Below are 21,210 nucleotides of genomic sequence, written 5' to 3' on the forward strand. Positions count from 1 at the left end.
AATGGGAGCCTCGGTAAATAGAAAATACCTTAGTAGTAAGCACAAAGTGAAAAAATAGGCCTAGGCCTCATCTCATTTTGTAGCTTGTCCACCTTTTTTTGTAAAAGAGACCAAATTCTTGCAGTAGCCAATCAGAGCAGCCTCACCCCATAGAACCTTCCTGAGAGAACCCCAGAGCCTCAGATTTTCGTAGCCTTTGTGAACAGCAACATCATAAGACAGTAAGGCTGAGCTTTCCCAGGGGAGGCGGGTGGGCGCATGGGAATCTATGAAAGTTACCAATACTGGGGAACCAAAGTTACAGGTAAGTAACTTGTTTTCTTGCCCCAGTATTGGAACTTTCATAGATTCCCATGCTTTGTATCAGAATAGCTAGCAGTAAAGAGAAAAGCATATTTTGTAATATGTGTACCTGAAAATGTCATACATAATTCTGATAAGAAAAACCAGATACACATTAGCATCACAAAGCAAAATAATAACAAGTAATACAAAATATGCAAACAGGAAGGCGGGATAGAAGGAAAGCTCACCGACTTATTGGAAAAGGTTCCTCAAAACCGCCTGGCCCACTGCCGCATCCTCTTTAACAGAAGAATCCAAGCAGTAGTGGCGAGTGAAGGTGTGGGCACTGCTCCATGTCGCCGCTCTACATATGTCCTTGATCGGGACACCTGCGAATAGAGCCGCCGATTAAGCCATTGATCTCGTAGAATGAGCACGAACTGCTCGCTGAAGTGGTTTCCCCGCTGCTTGATGGCAAAAATGTATAGCACTGGAAATCCAGCGGGAAATGCAGGGTTTAGAAACTGGACACCCCTTTCGAGGAGCGCTGAATGAAAGAAAAAGCTGGGAAGACTTTCTGAACTGTCTTGTTCGCTCCAAGTAGAATTTAAGACATCTGTGAATGTCCAAAGAGTGCAAAGCCCTTTCAGCTGGTGTGGAAGGCTGTGGAAAGAAAGATTTTAAGGCCACCGGCTCATTCAGATGGAATTCTGAGGGTACCTTCGGAATAAATGTAGGATTTGTCCTTAGGATGAGAACGTTATTTTTGAACTGTAGAAAAAGTTCCTCAATTGTGAAAGCCTGGAGCTCACTAACTCTTCTAGCCGATGTCAGGGCCAAGAGAAGAGCCAGTTTCCACGAGAGACACTTAAGGTCAGCCCTATGAATAGGCTCAAATGGGGCCTTCATTAGATGTGACAAGACCAAATTCAGATGCCAGGCTGGTGGCGGAGGCCAGACTGGTGGAAAAACCCAGAATAAACCTTTCAGGAATTGTTTAATAATCCTTGCAGACCACAGGGAAGGACCTGATGATTAACGTCTGAATCTAGAAATGGCCGCTAGATGTACCTTTACAGAAGAAGGAGCCAATCCAGATTTCGCCAGAGAAAGGATGTAAGGTAAGAGTTGGTGCGGTGCAGAAGTATATGGATATAGACCTTCTTTCCGACACCAAAAACAGAATCTCTTCCACTTAGCCCGATAGGTTTTTTTGGTACTAGGCGCTCGGGCCTGGGCCAAAATGTCTTTACATTCTCCTGAGAGATTTAAACCCTGGAACTCTCTGAACTCAGGAGCCACGCTGTCCATCGTAGTGACTTCAAGTCCGGATGTAGAACCTGTCCGTGAGCCATTGTCAACAGTGACGGAACAGGACGCAGGAGAATTGGCTGATCTTGGGAGAGGAGGAGAAGTTCTGTGTACCAAAACTGCCTGGGCCATGCTGGTGCGATCAGAACCATCCTGCACGGCTCTACCTTGAGCTTGCGGATCAGTCTAGGAATCAGCGCAATGGGAGGAAAAGCATAAACAAATGCGCCGGACCAGGCAATCAAAAGCGCATTCCCAAGGATTCCCGTTGGTGAACCCCGCTTGCGAAGGACTGGCATTTGGCGTTCTGGGGAGTTGCAAACAGATCGATGGATGGGGTCCCCCAGCGTGCAAACAGTTCCTTCAGAATGGTCTGGTCCAGTTCCCATTTGTGGGAGATAGTCCTTTGGCGACTCAAAGCGTCCGCCGTGACATTGAGTGTTCCCGCCAGATGTTCCGCTGAAAGGGCGATATTGTTTTGAATCACCCAATTCCAAAGCGTCTGGGCTTCCTTCGAGAGGGTGGAAGATCTCGTTCCGCCTTGCTTGTTTATGTAGTGCATGGCTGTGGTGTTGTCTGTACGACCCAGCACTGCACGGTCGCGGATTCGCGGAAGGAAGGCTTGTAAGGCCAGACGAATGGCGATAAGTTCCAGTAGATTAATGTGGAACTTGACTTGGACTGGGCTCCAATGGCCACTGACCTTTAGTTCTTGGAGGACCGCTCCCCAACCTTCCATGGAAGCATCTGTCGTCAATACCATGGGAGATGGTGGAAGTTGGAACGGTAAACCCCTGGAAAGATTGTCCTTCAGCAACCACCAGCTGCTTGCCTTCCTCATTTCCGGAGTAATGACAATCCTGTCGTCGAAGGAGCCTGTGACTTGACGCCATTGTTTGTCTAACTGTTCTTGCAGTGGACGCATTCGCAGCCTGCAGTGTGGAACCAATGGTATGCAGGATGAAATCGATCCGAGAAGCGATTTGTACTTGCGAACTGACAAACTTCCGTGTCTGAAGAAGGAGAGCTGAAAGAATCAGCTTGTTTTGGCATTCTTCCGAAGGAATAGCCAGGCAGCACTCTGTGTCCAGGATAGCCCCTAGAAACCTCGCTGTCTTGGAGGGGCGCAAAACTGATTTTTCTCTGTTGAGCCGAAGACCCAGTTGCTCGAACAGCTGTCTGCAGCTCGTGACTGCCCTGGACGCGCCTTGGAAAGAAGGAGCCTTCAGCAGCCAATCGTCCAGATATGGGAAGACTTCTAAAGACTGCTTCCTGAGAAAGGCTGCCACCGGAGCTATTACCTTTGTAAAGATCCGCGGATCGGAGACCAAAAGGCAGAACTTTGAACTGAAAATGGCTCTTGCCTACTGTAAACCGAAGGTATTGCCTGTGAGCCGGATGAATGGGTACGTGGAAGTAAGCGTCTTCCAAATCTAGGGTCGCCATGTAGTCCCCTGGATTGAGAAGGCGGAGGATGTCCTGAAGAGTGATCATCCTGAAGGACAACTTGATGAGATAAGTGTTGAGCTGCCGTAGATCTAAGATCGGACGCCACTTGTCCCTCGTCTTCCGAACCAGGAAGAACCTGGAATAGAACCCTTTCCCCTTTTGGGAGAGGGGTACCGGTTCTATTGCCCCCTTGGTGAAGAGTTGGTGGGCCTCGAGCTGAAGGAGTTTGAGATGTTTGGGTGGAAAGGCGTCAGGAGCTCTTGTTGGAGGAAGATCTTGGAACTCCAACGTGTGTCCTTCCTTGATGATCTGTAGGACCCACTGGTCTGCTGTTATGACCATCCAGTTGTTGAGGCAATGGGCAATCCTGCCCCCCACTGTTGTTAATGAGGGCACAGGAACAGTGGAAAGAGCAACCTGGCCGCTATTGTTTCCTGGTATTGTCTCTCCTTTGTTGCCCCTGTCGTCCTCTCGGCTGTTGGCGAGAGAAAGAACCCCTCTGAGAGTATTGGGGTTTGTATGTTTGGCTAGGTTGTGAGCCGGAAGAGTAGCGGTGCTGATTGCCGCCTCTATAGGTGGAGAATCCTCTACCTCTTGCTCCTCTGAAGGGTACTTTGCGATATTGTAAAGTTCCTAAGGATTTGGCCGTATCAGTATCTTTCTTTATGCTCTGTAGGGCGTCATGCACGTGTTTGCCACATAGCATCTCTCCATCGTATGGCAGATCTAGAATCTTATTCTGCACCTCCTGTCTGAACCACGTGGCTCTCAACCATCCTTGGCGTCTCAGAACCGCCGAGCCGGCTAGCGCTCGAAATGCTGTGGTTGCTATATCCATAGCGCAGTCAATCACCTCCGAAGAGGCTCGCTCTCCCTCCAGCAATATCTTCTTTACCTCTTCCTTAGAGGAATCCTGCAGTTCTTCCACAAACGGAGAGAGGTCGCACCACATCTGGCGATCGTAACGCCCCAGAATCGCCAAAGCATTAGCCACCCTAACGAGAAGACTGGCCATTGTGGAGAATCTTTTACCCACATTGTCTAAACGCCTGCCCTCTTTATCCGGAGGCGTAGTTAGCGGCGTGGATGGGTTTTTTGATTTGCTCTGTGCAGCCTGAGAAATGACAGAGTCCGGTTTTGGTTGACCCAGTAGACACGCCGGGCTGCCATCTGGTGCCTTATACTTTTTCTCCAGTCTTGGAAGCACCGGGAGGACTGTGGCTGGATTTTGCATAGCCTTCAGGCCTTCAGACCAAACATGTTCAATGATGGGGATTGAACGTACGGATTTCCTGAATGGTTCTTTAAAATCGTACAAAAAACATTCGGACTGAACCGTGGTAACTGGGAGACCAAACCTCTTGGAGGCCCGTTCCATCAAGTTGTGAAAACCTCCAACATCCGCTGGAGGAGAGGTAGCGTTATCAGGCTCTGTGATGTCCGGATCACGAGGGTCATCTGGATTCCAATCCACGTTCTGGTCTTGGTCAGGGTCCACTTGTTGGTCCGCATCCGACGAGGCAGTATCATCATCATCTGTATCATGAACAGGCACTACCTCTTGTGGATGTTCTGCAGGCTCAGTTTCACGCCCCCTCGAAGGCAAAGAGTGTCCTGCCACAGGCTGTGATAGCTGAGGCGGAGGTGTCGGAGGGCGCACCTGTTGAACCTCCTGAGGAGTAGGAAAACTCCTTCGGTAGTCCTGCAACATAAGTTGTAGATCCATGATGAGAATGGATGGCATCGCCACCATCTCTTGTTGAGATTGACGCGAAGGCTTCTGCAAAGGCATTTGCATGCTAGGCATTTTCTGTCGTCCATAATAATCTTCTGGAACATATTGTTGGTGTTCCATCTCTCCTTCCTCAGAACTGATATCCTGAACTTTAACTTGTAGGTCAGAAGGGCTATAAGCTTGGCCAAAGTCGCTATAAGCGTCTTCATCAGAATCCTCGTCCAACAGTAGGTTAGGTGGAAATTTTTGAACCTGTCGCGGAGACGTCATCTGGTGTTATTTGCCTCCTTCTGCATGAAAAAACAGTTTTTTCAGTCGTCGTCGACGGGGTCGTCGTCGACGGTAATGCCTTTATGGACTGTGTTGTCGACGGAAGCTCCGACGAAGAAACTGCGCTCGTCGTCGAGGATTGTGCCGTCGACGAGAAGCTCATCGTCGACGATGGAAGGAGCGTCGACGGGATCGTCGACGAAGTCGTCGTCAGCAGCAAGGTTACAGGAGTCATCGACACGGTCGTCGTCGACGTCGTCCTAGTCGCCAAAGCGATTCTTGGCGTCATAGTCGTCGACGTGGAGAAAGTGATGTTCGTCGACGACGAACAGGCATCAGGTGTCTTGAACACCGTCGACGGCGCAGGTGCCATCGTCGACGAGCCCGTCGATGAGGCTAATTTCACAGAGAAGTCCTTTTTTACAGAAATCGTCGGCGTACCTGTGGTTTTCACAGTCGAAGAATGCTGTTTTTTGTCAGAAACGACCTCCTGAGTTGCAGTTGAAGGCTTTTTCACCCCTCTATCCCTTTCAGAGGGTGGTGAAGTGACAGGAGCAACTTTCTTCGCCTTCTTTGAGGGTTGCGACTCCTCAGGCTTTCCCTGCCTTTGGGAAGCAGGCCTGTCAGACCTATCAGAGGTCCCTGGTAAGGCCTTGACAAGGGGCTTGTCAGAAGTAGAAGGGGGAGACCTACCCCTCTTCTTAGACTTCTTAGATGACACCATCGACGAGGAGCCCTCACTGTCTGAAGACATAAGTTCTTTGCGGTCCTTCATCTTCTGAAGCCATGTGAGGAGACGTCCTTCCCTGTCCCTCAAGGTCTTGGTGGAGAAGGTTCTGCAAATCTTGCAGTCCGTGGCTTTATGGTCCGGATATAGGCAGTATATGCAGTCCTCATGTTTGTCCTCGACAAACAATCTCTTCTTTGAGCAAGTAGCACAGGCTCTGAAAAGTGCTTTCTTCTCCTTGTCAGACATGACAACAAAGAGATACAAGTTGAAGAAAAAATAGCTTGGAATTGAAGAAAATGAGCAGAGCTCAATGGAGACTCCCTTGCACAACGTGCAGTAGAAAATCTGAGGCTCTGAGGTTCTCTCAGGAAGGTTCTATGGGGTGAGGCTGCTCTGATTGGCTACTGCAAGAATTTGGTCTCTTTTACAAAAAGAGGTGGACAAGCTACAAAATGAGATGAGGCCCAGGCCTATTTTTTCACTTTGTGCTTACTACTAAGGTATTTTCTATTTACCGAGGCTCCCATTCCGACGACGGGGAATGATACAAAGCATGGGAATCTATGAAAGTTCCAACACTGGGGCAATGGGTGATGCTCTCCCCACCCCAACCACACACTCAAGTAGTGTTTATGTATGTAAGGGTATTTGTAAGCCTGGCTGTCAGTACTAATCTGTAAAAAAAAATATTTGTTACTTTCCTTTTCTTTTAATTAAAAACATTTTGTTCCCATGATTACAGGATTATTTTACATTGAATTAGGGTATGGCGTAGGTGTGCACAGTTCACGTTTCAAAGTCAGGTCTCGCTACGCCCCTAGAGATGTGGGATGCAAGCACTATGCAATCTATAGAGTCCATAGTGGCGACCTCCCCCACATTTCCTTCGGTTTGTACATTTCTCAGTCATTTTCACAAAAAAATGTATGGTTCCCTCAAATTCTCAGACTCAAATAGTTCGTAGGAGGAGACGTAGTACAATGGAAGACTATTTGCATCTTGGAGAATAAAATCCAAACAGCAACTGACGCACAAAACAAGGTTCTTTATGGAAATATGTCAAGAATGGGGCTAGTCTGTCGCGACATCGGCCATTTTCCCAGAAACACAACTAATTCTGAAAGGCTGGGAGGGCTGAGGTGGAGTCAGTCATCTCTCACTAAACACATGCACCAGGTTATGCTATCCCCTGGGGCCCAAACCCCACCAATGATTAATGTATCAGGAATCATTGGTTTTATCCTGACCTGCCACTGGATGAAGGGGAAAGCAAAGGTGCCCCTCTGTGATGTGTGCCAAAGAGGACGGATCTACAGTACAAACAATATTACACTAGTTTGGAATTTCAAAGTATTGCAACTGATAGCATTAGCCAAATTAATGACCGCAGTTTTGAGACCTCTGAAGAGCTTATATAGCTGCCACCAGCCAGTGCCCTGCACATTTCTCACCACTCATTGCCAAATTGTTGCTGCTGGCTGGCTGAATAGACAAACACTGTGCCCCCGTTCCAGAAACCACGTGATCGGTGGCAAAGAGCTGCGAAACTGATGTTTTTTTTACTGCATTCTGTGGAAAGATTTGGCCAGTTTGGTTGGGGCCCTAGGAGGATGGGGGCCCAGCAGGCTGCAAACCAACACCCTGCACTAAGACCCTCCCCAAAACACTGTAAGGGGTCGAATGGCACAGAATGCACCACTTACTTGTCTGCTGATGGCGAGCACTGCAAAGGAAAACAAAGCTGCCTCCCGCCATTATGTCTAACCGGGGCCAATCTGCGAAGTGCGTAACCGTGCTGCTGGACCCCAAAGGGGTAGTGCCTTTGGGTACAACCTGGGTCGATTGGCACTTTTTATTCCGTGGAACATACCTCACCAGACCCAGCCACAAGGCAAATGCACCTGTACTTTCTCTATCTGAACCCCATGCTAATTTTTCTACTACTTCCCTCTCGTTCCGCTGTTTTCTTTCTCGATGTTTCACCTCCTTTGAAAGTTTTCTACTCTTGCACTCGTTCTAAGTGGCAACTCCTCCCGCATCTGTGAATCCTGCTCTGTATTTCAACAGCTCTTTTCCGGCACTGCTGTTTTGTTTATTCTTCCCTATGTCAGTCTGAAGAGGGTCGATGCATAATTGTGACTGTGTGGGCAGCATCTTGACAGAGGTGAGCAATGGGCACACACACGCTCTCACCTAACCTAACTAGTTTGTAAAAGGTCACAATTCATACACGTGCAGGCTCTTACCTTGAGGCCCTGTCTTTGATACCGTGCACGTTTATATTTTACACGCAAATAAATTGTGACTGGCATGGAACTATTAAATTGCATTTTACATACCTGGGGGCCAAGCTGCAGTTCTAAGGCAACAGGCCACGAGCCACCAGGGGCTGGTTCCAAGTGTTCATTACCAGGCTGGGGGCCCCGTGCAGCCGCGCACCACAACGTGATGAAAGCTACAGCAGAGGGGGCTTCCGGCAGGCTGCGCAGCTAAAAAGAGCATGAGACCGCGTACATCCAAGCGGCCTTCAGGGGTGTAGCATTAAATTATTACCTGTGGCCGCACAGTCCCCTCTGTCGTCACGGGGATACCTCACACGCGCACTTTTAATTGCGCAATGCGCATGACAATGGTTACAAGTCTCCCCGCGCAGATGTACGCACCATTTCATTTATTAAAGAGGCCAGCACAGCGAGTTATCTACGTAAGTGCTGGCTGCGCAGCTGCTCGGCCGCGTAGGAGGGTGCCCCTGGAGCGTGGGCTCCGCGGGCTCCCCCGCAACGCGGGGGCTGCGGGGGCCTGTGTTACGCCCCTGGTGAGGAACATGCAAAGTGCGCAGGACCGTTTGGCCGAGCAGTCTTGCGCACTTTGCATGCATCACCCCACCATAACCCACCACTGCAGAAACGAAAAATAAAATGATAATAACCTTCTTGTATTCATTTTAGTTTCCTCTTTTCCATTACTCAAGAGCAGTGGGGCGACGCTCCTTCACCTTAGTGGAGGTACAGTCGCTGCTTTGGTGATCACCACATAGGTGCCCTGTAATGTTTCCGTCCTGTGATGTGTTGCGCAAACCTACAACATGTCTATGGTGAACAATAATCACTTTCAGAGAAAGTTGCACCTGTAAGATAGATATACTTCTAGAAGTGTAGTAATCTATTGTCTACATCATCACAACACAAGAGCCTTCTCAATGGTTGGAAAACTATTGCACAGTGCCAGCATGTTGACTACTCTTTGCTTTGTCTTATGCTCCAGAGCCCACAATGCAAAGCTGCAGCATCTCACTCTTCTGGATTTAGCAGTAAAGAATTTGGAGAACTAGCTAAAGGATACAGATGATAATGACCATTGACAAAAACACACCTTTCCTGTCACGTAAGGATACTGGTCAAGGGAGGATACCTGTGCAAAGCGGTTTGTTCAGCAGATGGAAGGGTTTTCATTTGGTGGATATGAAACGTGCAGAACAGAGCCTGGAGAAAGTGCTTATCCAGAGCAGGTTTGTAGACAGCACTGCTAAAAGACGTGATGATCAAACCGTCAATAGGTCAAGGAGAATTTGATATGCTAAGAGGACAAGAGAGTGTGGCGTCGTTTGGTAAAGCTGTATAATTGTCTGCAGTGAAAGTCAAAGCCAGAGGGTCACTAAATTCTCTTTTTTTAAACTATAACCTTAAAATGCATAAAATAGCATAAAAACACAGAATAACGTGCTACCTTCAGATACAGCCGCGAGCATCAAATAGAGGAAATGTATAATGCATTACTGCCATAAAACATTAATTAGCAAAAAGCAGCCGGTTATACTTGTGGTGGATAACCACTGTGTTGAACACCATCACCACCTCAAACACTAAAGCCCAAGCAGGAACGCTTTGACAAAAGCTCTTAAGTTTTCACAGCAACGACAAAGCAGCTGGAGATTTTCAAAATCCCAATGTTCTAGTTTTTAATTATATCAGTTGTCAAGAGTTACCTCCTCTCCTGGATAAATGCTGTGCCTTATTCCTGTGCGCCTGGACTTTGCACTGCACTTGCAGAGTGGTCCATCATTCATCTGCCAAAAAACACAAAATACAATTTAAGTTTTTCTTTATTCAGATTGAAAAGGCAGATTTCCACAGTTTTGCGTTTGATAACCCAAGCTTCTGCAATCGATGTCAGAAGACATACAAACTTCGGAAAATAACTAATACATTTAATGTAAGTTGAATTTACTGATCTCACTACAATGAAATAAAGCAACTTACATTTTTGAGTAGATTAATATTCTCAACATAGTGTCACTAAAATGAATTCCCAAACGACAGAAGCTGTGAAAAACAGGAAAAAATGGTTCGTCGGTTTTCTGTTGCCTTTAGCCTGTGCAACACTGACTATGAACAGCACAAACAAATATTCCTAGATTTCTGTGGTCTCAGAAGGCAGTCTTCATTTTGGTAACTAAAGCAAAACGCACCCTAAAAGGCACAAAGTGCAGACCAGACACAGCTTTGTCCTGAATGGAAAGGAGGAAACCATTTATAAGAGAACGTGAAAATTTAAGCAGACATCTCAAGCTTTCCAATATGCAATAACTAGCTCAGAAGCGGCAGAAGGGCACAATATAGACAATTAAATGTGTTGCATACTATAGGTATGGATACAGATATATAGGTGTGTATAAATAGTACGTTACATACTAGAATTCTGCTGTTTGTATTGGACATAGATTTCCCAGTGGTGTATCTACAGTTTTTAGTGGCTGGACCTAGATTCTTAAAATCAGAAGTTCAAAACGGTGAATGTTGACCTTTAGTGTATATGAAATAAAACACCCTTGTGACATCTGGCAATCAAAATGTCCCATGGCTTGTGGAAATTGCTCAGGCTATTCTTTCTTCTATACTTTCTTGAAGTTGTGCAGTGGGTACCGTTTGGAACACCAGTTATCTACCTGTAATTTTGCTACTTTAATCTGTAGCGATTGATATGCTGCTCCTTATTCTCCCATCTAGTGGTTCATTCTGGAAATATGCTTAAATAAAATAAGCGAGCCCAGAATTACGCTGATGAGGTCAACAGTCGACCCTAAGTCCACAATTACCCAAAATACGACGATCATAAGAATCATTTTAGCAGCTAGAAACGGATCCCTTTTTAGGTCTCGCATCGAGAGACCTCTTGAACGGGCTTTAGAAAGCTACCCATACACCAGTGCGTGTGGGTTTGCTTTCCCCGTCTCTCATTGGCTTGCGCCTTTTTTATGGCACGCGATTGAGCAAAGGCGGGCGCATGTCCCGCCTTTGCTCCGCCCATTCCAGTCTGTGTCTAGGATGCGCATCGGCACGCGGACATAGACAACAGGCTCCTTCGCCCCTCCCTCCCATCCTCTGTCGTGCGAGCGCACCACTAGTTCCGATTTCCGCCCTCGTTTTTTTCCCTATACTTTTGGTATAATCGCTGCACCCGCGATTTACTTTTGATGTTATAAGTAAAGCACGGGTGCCGCGATTATACCAAAAGTAAAGTAATAGAAAAAACATCTATTTCTTTACTTTTAGTATAATCGTGGCACTCGCGCTTTACTTTTAACATTCAAAGTCGCACTTTAAGTTTAACATTATAAGTAAAGTGCGGGTGCCACGATTATACCAAAAGTAAAGGAATAGATATTTTTTCTGTTTCTTTACTTTTGTTATAATTGCTGCACTCGCGCTTTACTTTTAATGTTATAAGTAAAGCGCAGGTGCCGCGATTACAACAAAAGTAAAGAAATAGAAAAAAACATCAAATGATTTTTTTTCTTCTATTTCTTTTTGCAAATGTCTTTGATTACTTCAGCACGTACCGTGCTCTCAGTAATCCTTTCTCCGTTTCCATGGTCTTGTTAACATTGGTAATACAACGTAGCATCCAGGACGACTCATCAGCACATCTTGTCACGCCGAAGTCTCCTCCGCACATCAGAGTCTGTTATAAATTACATAATCTGCACAACTGAACTGGGTTGTAAATCTGACCAGCACATGTCTTGAACCAGAAAACCAGCTGGAAAGCCCCCGAGCAGAGAACCCAGTCTGGAATACGGGGAGGCTGGGCAGCGTGAAAGGCTTGCCTCGCTGACATTGGCTCTTTCTTCCCTTTAAAGGGCCGCTTCTGACAGCACCCACCCCCCCAGGTGTCCGCGCAGATAACGCCCAGCCCCGCATTGGCCCACAAAAGCTTGCAAAGTGAGTTGTGACAATTGCTTGGTTTGCATGATAGAGTGAGAGTGGGGATATGATAGTCTGCAGCGTGTGTCACGATAGTCCGTGAGCTGAGTCGCAGTCCCATGCAGGCCGAGCCACAGTAGCCTTGAAGGCAGTATGGCACGGTAGCCCCCCAGAGCAGCCCAAGGCCGCACAACGGCATTCTAGGCCTTTGACCAGGAGGGGCTTTTTATTAGGTTTCGCCTGGCGTAGCACTGCGCAGCAGTGTTCGCGCAGGCGAAATCTTATGTTTACCAGTACGGGGCTTTGTCCCGCCTCTCTCTTCCATTGGCTAGCTCCATAAATGGAGGCTAGCCATTGGAAGAGAGATCTGTCAGACATTGCCCGAGCAGATTCGTGGGCGTTCCGGCGATTTTTTCGCTCTCCTCCCCTTTAACAACGTCATGGGCGGTTGTTTTTTTTCTTGTTTTTGTCTCGGCATGTTTGTTTAATTTCCAATGTGTGCTTTGCAGGGGTGGGCTGCGCAATTTCACTTTCCTTGATTTGCAGGCAAGCGGCATTTTTTACGACTTTATTTTATCCCGTTCCCGCCCCCCTCCCGCTGTCCGTGTGCCCGTTCCTGTCCCCCTCCCGCTGTCCGTGTGCCCGTTGCCGCCCCCCCTCCGGCTGTCCGTGTGCCCGTTCCCGCCCCCCTCCCGCTGTCCGTGTCTCCGGCCCCACTTGTTTACCAAGTTCTTGTTTCTGTTTGTTTTCTTGTTGCTGTTTTATTTTGGTTTGGTGTCATGCGAGTTGCTTTGCAGAGAGCATGACGCCCAGCCCAGTTCGCCCTCCGGTTGGGTGACTTGGTAGGGTGGTGGAAGGTCACGGATATGAATAGCCCTGGACTAATGCAGCCGTTAACATAAAACTGGAGTTTGGGAGGGGCTTGGAACAAATGTGTAGGACGTTTTCATGCGTCACTGGGGAATCCCAGTGACTGGTGCGCTTTCCAAAACGAACCTATTTCAAGCAGGGATTTAATTTGTTTCAAATCGATGACTGGGGTGGGACGAATGACCTGATAGCAGCGTTCAGTTCCTTGCGTTTTAGTATCACATGGCAGTCTGAAAATAGAATTCATAGTCAGTGTTCCAGAATTGTGCAATTTAATGTTTTTAGGGCTTGCCGACAGGCAGCTGTAGTTATTCGTCAGAGATGTCATTTTACCAGTACTACACTGCACACAGTACAGAGAGTGTGCTTTTGATCGGCCTCATCCAGCCATTGGCTGTTGACTTTTTCTGTTAAAGTTTAGCCGGTGGTAAGATAGTCATGGTAATGTAAGGAAGGCTGTATGCTTTTGACATTATGTTCCGACTGGGAATTGCGATAGGTGAGGTTATAGGAAGATCCCGTTCCCTGAGCAACAGTTCATTCTGCTCCTCTTCACAGCTCGGCACCCTATTGTGCAGGATGTGGCCCTGCACTCAGCCGTTTAGTTTGACTTTGTCAGTGTTTGTTGAACTGTGTTGCAAGCACAGTCAATGGCAACCGCGTGGGCCAGCCATGTGAAGTGGTTTTTTTTTTTTTTTTTTCCATACAGCCAAAAGGACCTAGATGTTGCTTCACACATTACCACGGCCATTTCGCAAAAGTTCATCTCCTTTTCGGAAGTACACAACAGCCCGACACTGGTATTGGCCGTATGAACAAAATCTACAGGCATTGGCAAAATGAAAACTTTGCGCAGACAAGAATTGGCAAAGGTCTGTTGACTCTGCCAATGTTTGCTTCATCTTTTGATGTCATTTATTTATCTTACCTTGTCGGTATACACTGTGGCCAAAAATAGCATGCACGGTTGGAGAACAACACTGTGCCATTAACATCTCTGTACTTTAGTAGCCGTCGTTTTTACAGTTAAATGACTGTCCATTGACAATTAGTTGTGCCAGAGTTATTCTTGCAGTAAACAATATTAATGCCCTCATTGTTATCAGTTAATCAGTATATGCAGTGTGCGTTTGTCCAAGGCTGAAGATATTTTCTTAGTCCGAGGTTTGAATTGGAGTAACAGCCAATTACCTACCTCGCTATATACATTTTTACACACAGAGGCATTACCTAGTGACATTTGGCACAAGGAAAAACCTCACAAGTGCATTAGTACTGCACATCTTCCAATACTGGGATCAGGCACAAACCGTTTGGTCCTGGTCCCAATATTTCTATACATGTTAAAATAAGGGTCTGTGCATATTATTGATATAGAACAATAACACCACCAGCAGTCAGTGTCAAATTATATCAGAATCGTGGCTAAATCAGTTTTATATGTTCTTTTTATTAAAGTATGTAGTACCCTCAATTGTATTTCTTTAGACGGATGGTATAATGTTCAACAAATCTAGTCTAGTCTCTAATGGGTGTGGGTTGTCTTTCTCACTTTCTCTCTGCCATTTACAATGCAATAGGTCTCGCATTAGGAAAGTTTGAGTTATTGGTATTGTAAATGTCAAATTTTTTATTTATGTGTTGGTTTTGAAAATAGCGAAATTAATAGCTTTGTCATTTACAATGCCAATAGTTATACCTTTCGCAAATCTGACACCTATAGCCTTTGTAATGCAATATGTGTTGTATTTACGTGACTTAGATGTATTGAAATTACAAATAACAATTGCTTTTGTTTTTTTAAAATAATTAATACTTAAATAAAAGTTATTGCAATTTATAATGGCAATAACAAACTTTTCTTTCTTTCTTTTATTTGTAAATAACTTTTGTGAAGATTATGTTCAGTGTATTTTATTGTGACGAAAATCCATGAACTGAAGTGAAATATTCACATTTTTTTGTGACATTTGTAATAAAGCTTGAAACATTGAGAGAACATATTTGAACCAGTTGTTGTTGAATTGTTGCACAGATTGATGCTGTGGTGGCGCTGAGTGATGCTTTGGTGGCGACGAGTGATGCTGTGGTGGCGACGAGTGATGCTGCGGTGGCGACGAGTGATGCTGTGGTGACGAGTGATACTGTGGTAGCGACGAGTGATGCTGTGGTAGCGCATAGTGATGTTGTGGTGCCCCTGAGTGATGTTGTGGTGGTGCTGAGTGATGCTGTGGTCGTGCTGAGTGATGCTGTGGTGATGCGATAGACACAAATAAAAATGTTGTCATTTACAATGCCAATAGCTCTAACTTTGGCAAAGGCGAGACCGTTGCATTGTAAATGCTTGTTATATCTACCACCTACACAAAGGTCAGGTGAAAACTTTGTAACTTCGTTTAGTGTGTACATTTTTTTGCTTCGGGACTTAAACAAATGAGACTTTGTGACACTTTTATGGTGTATATTACTGTTGTAGTTATCAGAAAAATCTGTTTGTGTTTCTGTGTTTCCACAATGACATTGTGCAAATAAGACCGCCTCAAAAGATAAACCATGACCTGTCAAAATTTCCGTTCTATTTATAATCTTCTGTTATTTCACTTGTTACGAGTAAATCCCCAAATTATACTATTGTTGTGTAATTATTCCTTTTGCATAAAGCGTGTTGCACACGCGCACAGAAAATTAGAATAATCCCAATGACGGGAACAAAGAGGCTGCACATTGTGATGCTTCTGTTTCTTGTGCTACTTATTCTGACCTTAAATGTGTTCTCACATCAAATGTATTTTACGTGAATATATATTACATCAAATGCAGTTTCACATTTCACGAGATTAGATGTAATTACCCATAATTTTCTATTCATCGGATGATGGTATTGTACATGGCAAGCTCCGCATATGGCGTCGTTGCTACCAAATAACTGCACTTATGTGTCTCAAAAGCAAAACCGAGTGAGAGATGGACACATGGGAGTACTCAGAAAATGAAAATACCCTCCCCCCAACTTCAAACCAAAGCTCTTATGGCATCAAGCAAACACCAAGTAATCGCGAACCTCCCCAGAAGACCTCTCTTGTCTCTTTCATCCTATAATCTGTCCATTCATTCTTCCATCCACCTGGTGATATCTACCATTTTACCTTTACATCTGTCGTCCACTCATTCTTTAATTCATCATTCAGTCTTTCTTCATTCTGTCTGCTTGCCCATCTATATCCAAACCTATCCATTAAACCTATCCACTCATCCATCCTTCCTTTCTCTCATCTGTCCATTCTCAGTTTCACTCATCCATTCACCCTTTTATCTATCCATTCCTCCACAAATCCTCCCTTTCACCCATCCATCTATTTTCCCATTCACTCATCCATCCTTACATCCAATCATTAATTCATCCATCTACCCATCCATCCTTTCACTCTCTCATCCATCCATCCACATATCCACTCACATCCATCCATCCTATCACTCACACGCCTTTGCCTGACAAGTTGCAGACAGAAGAGTCCCATCAACAACATCACCCCGGCTGTAGCTGCTAAAGGTGGGGTTTCATAATGCCCCAGCATCCCCCCTTTTACTCATCCATCCATCCTTTCATTCATCCATCCATCTTTTCGCTCGACCATCCATCCTTTCGCTCATCCATCCATCCACCCTTTTACTTCATCCATCCATCCATTCAGTCAGCCATCCATACTTTAACTCACTCATGCATCTATACTTTTCATCCGTTCACCCTTTCAATCATCCATCCATCCTTTCATCCATCCATCCATTATTTCAGTCATCCATCCATCCATCCATCATCCCTTCACTCATTCATCCATCCATCCAACTAGTTCCTAAATCCATTTAAAACAAGCATTTGCAATGCAATAGGTCTCACATTATTAAAGTTTGAGCTATTGGCATTGCTGAATAATGCAACACCAATAGCTCAAACTTTAATAATGTGAGAACTATTGCATTTCAAATGCTTTTTCATATTGGTGTTTATTTTCACAGTACTCCCGTCACACCTAGTTCGCAGGCTGGGTGGGGTGCAAAGGTCAGACAGGTGCAACTGGGTCACAACTGTGGAGGTTGGAGTCTCGTCACTGGTGCCTTGAGTAGGTCCTACTTTAGAACAAAAGCTGGCCAAAAAAACAGCCCACCTGCACTTGACTGTTGCAAAGGTGAACAGTTTGAGGAGACTTAAGGAGATAGTTTGAGTGTGTTGGGTGGGGGGATGGCGGTGGAGGGGATGAGGTTTAGCCCTGAATACAGCAGCTTCCCACGTAATCTGCTGAATTCCCCCACACTTGGTTAGTGAAGCCTGGAACTGGCTCCAAGTGTGAAAATTCAGGTCCCACTTTTATACACTATTCCCAGAAAATGGGTGTGGAAATACTGCCCAGGAAGCAGTTTGTTGAAGCTCCTTTCACATTTAGATTTAGGTCTCACCAAGCGCTGCAGCGCGCATGCGCGGATCGCTCTGCAAGATTTATTGTGAACGAGGAGTTTGAAAAGAGGGCTGGAAGCCCGCCCTCATTTCCATTGGCTGGCGTAACCGTTTATGCTAAACGGTGGCTTGCCATTGGAAATGAGCTTTTTGGGTTGCTGCCCTTTCGTTTTTCGGTACGGCCACTCCAGGCTGAATGGCTTGGCTTACGGCTGACGTGACGGTATTGCTTATCTATAGGGGTGTGTATCTGCAATCATGCCTGGCATTCTGCTGGCAGGGCCGGTCCTAGGCATGGGCGGTATGGGCAGCTGCCCAGGGCCTCGCGCTCTGGGGGCCCGCTGCCGGCCCTGCAGAGTAGCAGTAAGGCACTTAGAGGGGCCTCACATCTTCCCTTTCGCCCGGGGCCTCAGAAGGCCTCAGAAGGCCTAGGACCGGCTCTGTCTGCTGGTAATGGGCGTGGCACGCCGACGCCTCCCAGAGCGAGGTTATCCCTTCTGTGCTGCCATTCCACCCAAGCAACAAGCGAGGAAACCAAACGTTTTAACTGCCGTGCACACCGCGTAGAGAACCAGCTGTGAGTCCCGTAGCTTTCCGTCTCTTCCACCCGGACGGTCATTGCAGCGACGCCTCGGAGCTCCGAGCTGATTTAAAAATGCATGCCATGTCTGTGGTACTTACAACAAGGGGTGGTGAGGGACAGAGTCTCTGAATTAAGCAGAAAGCTCTCACCCAGTCAAGAGATCAGGGCTAGATCCAACACCGTTTTTTAGCTCACTGCACCATCCCAGTTTCAGAACCTGGCTGTATGCAAATTAGTCTGTTCCTGTCCCAGTGCATGATGGGAACAGGGCAAACCAAACTACAAAAGCCAATTCTTACACTGGGAAGGAAACAAGCTCCCGGGGACCGGTTTCTGGCATTACAGCCGTCTTCGGCCCGGTTTGCTTGAATCCTGATGGTGCAATGAGCAAGGGTCTCACATCTGAGAATACCCTTCCACGCTTAGGGTGGACAAAAATATTTACAACAAGGGGGGGTGAGGGACAGAGTGTCTGAATTAAGCAGAAAGCTCTCACCCAGTCAAGAGATCAGGGCTAGATCCAACACCGTTTTTTAGCTCACTGCACCATCCCAGTTTCAGAACCTGGCTGTATGCAAATTAGTCTGTTCCTGTCCCAGTGCATGATGGGAACAGGGCAAACCAAACTACAAAAGCCAATTCTTACACTGGGAAGGAAACAAGCTCCCGGGGACCGGTTTCTGGCATTACAGCCGTCTTCGGCCCGGTTTGCTTGAATCCTGATGGTGCAATGAGCAAGGGTCTCACATCTGAGAATACCCTTCCACGCTTAGGGTGGACAAAAATATTTACAACAAGGAGTGGTGAGGGACAGAGTCTCTGAATTAAGCAGAAAGCTCTCACCCAGTCAAGAGATCAGGGCTAGATCCAACACCGTTTTTTAGCTCACTGCACCATCCCAGTTTCAGAACCTGGCTGTATGCAAATTAGTCTGTTCCTGTCCCAGTGCATGATGGGAACAGGGCAAACCAAACTACAAAAGCCAATTCTTACACTGGGAAGGAAACAAGCTCCCGGGGACCGGTTTCTGGCATTTCAGCCTTCTTCGGCCCGGTTTGCTTGAATCCTGATGGTGCAATGAGCAAGGGTCTCACATCTGAGAATACCCTTCCACGCTTAGGGTGGACAAAAATATTTACAACAAGGGGTGGTGAGGGACAGAGTCTCTGAATTAAGCAGAAAGCTCTCACCCAGTCAAGAGATCAGGGCTAGATCCAACACCGTTTTTTAGCTCACTGCACCATCCCAGTTTCAGAACCTGGCTGTATGCAAATTAGTCTGCCCTGTTCCCATGATGCACTGGGCCAGGGACAGACTGATTTGCATATAGCCAGGTTCTGAGCTGGGATGGGGCAGTGAGATAAATAACGGTGATGGATCAAGCCCTGATCTTTGGACTGGGTAAGAGTGGTCTGTTTAACTCAGACACTCTGTTCATCACCACCCCCTTTTTTAAATCGTTTTTGGCCACTAAAGGTGTGGCAGGGTATACTCAGACATGAGTCCCTTTCTCACTGCTCCATCAGAATTCAAGCAAGCCGGGCCGAAGAAGGCTGAAATGCCAGAAACCGGTCCCCGGTAGCTTGTCTCCTTTCTGGTGAAGAATTGGCTTGGTAGTTTAGTCTGCCCTGTTCCCATGATGCACTGGGCCAGGGACAGACTGATTTGCATATAGCCAGGTTCTGAGCTGGGATGGGGCAGTGAGATAAATAACGGTGATGGATCAAGCCCTGATCTTTGGACTGGGTAAGAGTGGTCTGTTTAACTCAGACACTCTGTTCATCACCACCCCCTTTTCTAAATCGTTTTTGGCCACTATAGGTGTGGCAGGGTATACTCAGACATGAGTCCCTTTCTCACTGCTCCATCAGGATTCAAGCAAGCCGGGCCGAAGAAGGCTGAAATGCCAGAAACCGGTCCCCGGTAGCTTGACTCCTTTCTGGTGAAGAATTGGCTTGGTAGTTTAGTCTGCCCTGTTCCCATGATGCACTGGGCCAGGGCAGACTGATTTGCATATAGCCAGGTTCTGAGCTGGGATGGGGCAGTGAGATAAATAACGGTGATGGATCAAGCCCTGATCTTTGGACTGGGTAAGAGTGGTCTGTTTAACTCAGACACTCTGTTCATCACCACCCCCTTTTCTATACCCCCTTTTCTAAATCATGTCTGTGGTACAGCTACAGGACTGGGCAGAGGGGGTGATAGGGTTGGAGCAGGGTCACTCTCATACGAGTCCTCCACCTCAACCACCAGGGCCCGCCAGGCAGATTCCAACACTCCGGGAACCTTGGTCCGTGTCAGCCCGGCCCTACCTCCCCCTTGTATCTCCGTGTTGGTTAACCCTCCTACCCGCACTCCCATCCATGTTGCTTGGCCGGGATATGTACTCTTGCTAAAGGCTCATTACATTTAATACCATTTAGGTGCCCCTGGGGCACCCCCAGACTGACTATGCAAGTGCCTGGGGGGGCGTGGTGCAGGCCAGGTGCTGGGGCTGCTGCTGTGAAGGTGCTGACAGCCCTCCCTTCACGATCCCAGCAATCATGGGCCCCTCCATGCCCCCTCGCTGACTGGTGATCACACCTCCGGAGCAGACTTGGCAATGTCAGAGCTCCGAGCGGATTTTAAAATGCATGCCATGTCCGCGGTACATCTATAGGACTGGATAGAGTGGTAGGGTTGGAGCAGGGTTGTGAGTCCCGCAGCCCTCTGTCTCTTCTTCCCGACGGTCAGTGCAGCGACAACTCGGAGCGGATTTAAAATTTCATGCCATGTCCGCAGTACATCTATATGCCTGGACAGAGGAAGGGCTAGGGTTCGAGCAGGGTCACTCGCATAAGAGGACTCTACCTCAACTACCAGGGCCCGCCAGGCAGTTTCCAACGCTCCAGGGACCTTGGTCCGTGTCAGACTCCTGCTTGTGTCTCTGTGTTGGGCAACCATCCTACCCGAACTTCCATCCATGCTGCTTGGCCGGGGTGTGCGCTCTTGCTAAAGGCTCATTACATTTAATAACATTTAGATGCCTCTGGGGCACCCCCCAGACTGACTATGCAAGTGTCTGGGGGGCTTGGTGCAGGCCAGGCGCTGGGGCTGCTGCTGTGCCCTGCGCCGTCGCTGCTACTATGAAGGTGCTGCCAGCACTCCCCTCATGGTTCCAGCAATCATGGGCCCCTCCATGCCCCTTCGCTGACTGGTGATCACATCTCCGGAGCAGTGCTGGCAACGGCTCCTCCCTCCTGTTCTCACTCCTGTGATTCTCCTGCTCCCCTCGCCTCCTCTTCCTCCCCCTGCCCATCCCCCCACCCCCACCAGCCATCAACA

General features: G+C 47.2%; 1 protein-coding gene across 2 annotated transcripts in view; it reads right to left on the reverse strand.

The window, feature by feature from the left end:
- Positions 1 to 21,210, reverse strand: part of DROSHA (drosha ribonuclease III) — a 692,102-nt gene that overhangs the window by 363,789 nt on the left and 307,103 nt on the right. For both annotated transcript variants that reach the window (XM_086965123.1, XM_086965122.1), the window contains exon 7: positions 9,766 to 9,846. In XM_086965123.1, coding sequence (XP_086821249.1) covers positions 9,766 to 9,846 — 81 coding nt within the window. The remainder of the gene's footprint in view (positions 1 to 9,765; positions 9,847 to 21,210) is intronic.

Source organism: Lissotriton vulgaris, chromosome 4_1 (assembly GCF_964263255.1).
Source record: "Lissotriton vulgaris chromosome 4_1, aLisVul1.2, whole genome shotgun sequence".
NCBI classification, from domain to species: Eukaryota; Metazoa; Chordata; class Amphibia; order Caudata; family Salamandridae; genus Lissotriton; species Lissotriton vulgaris.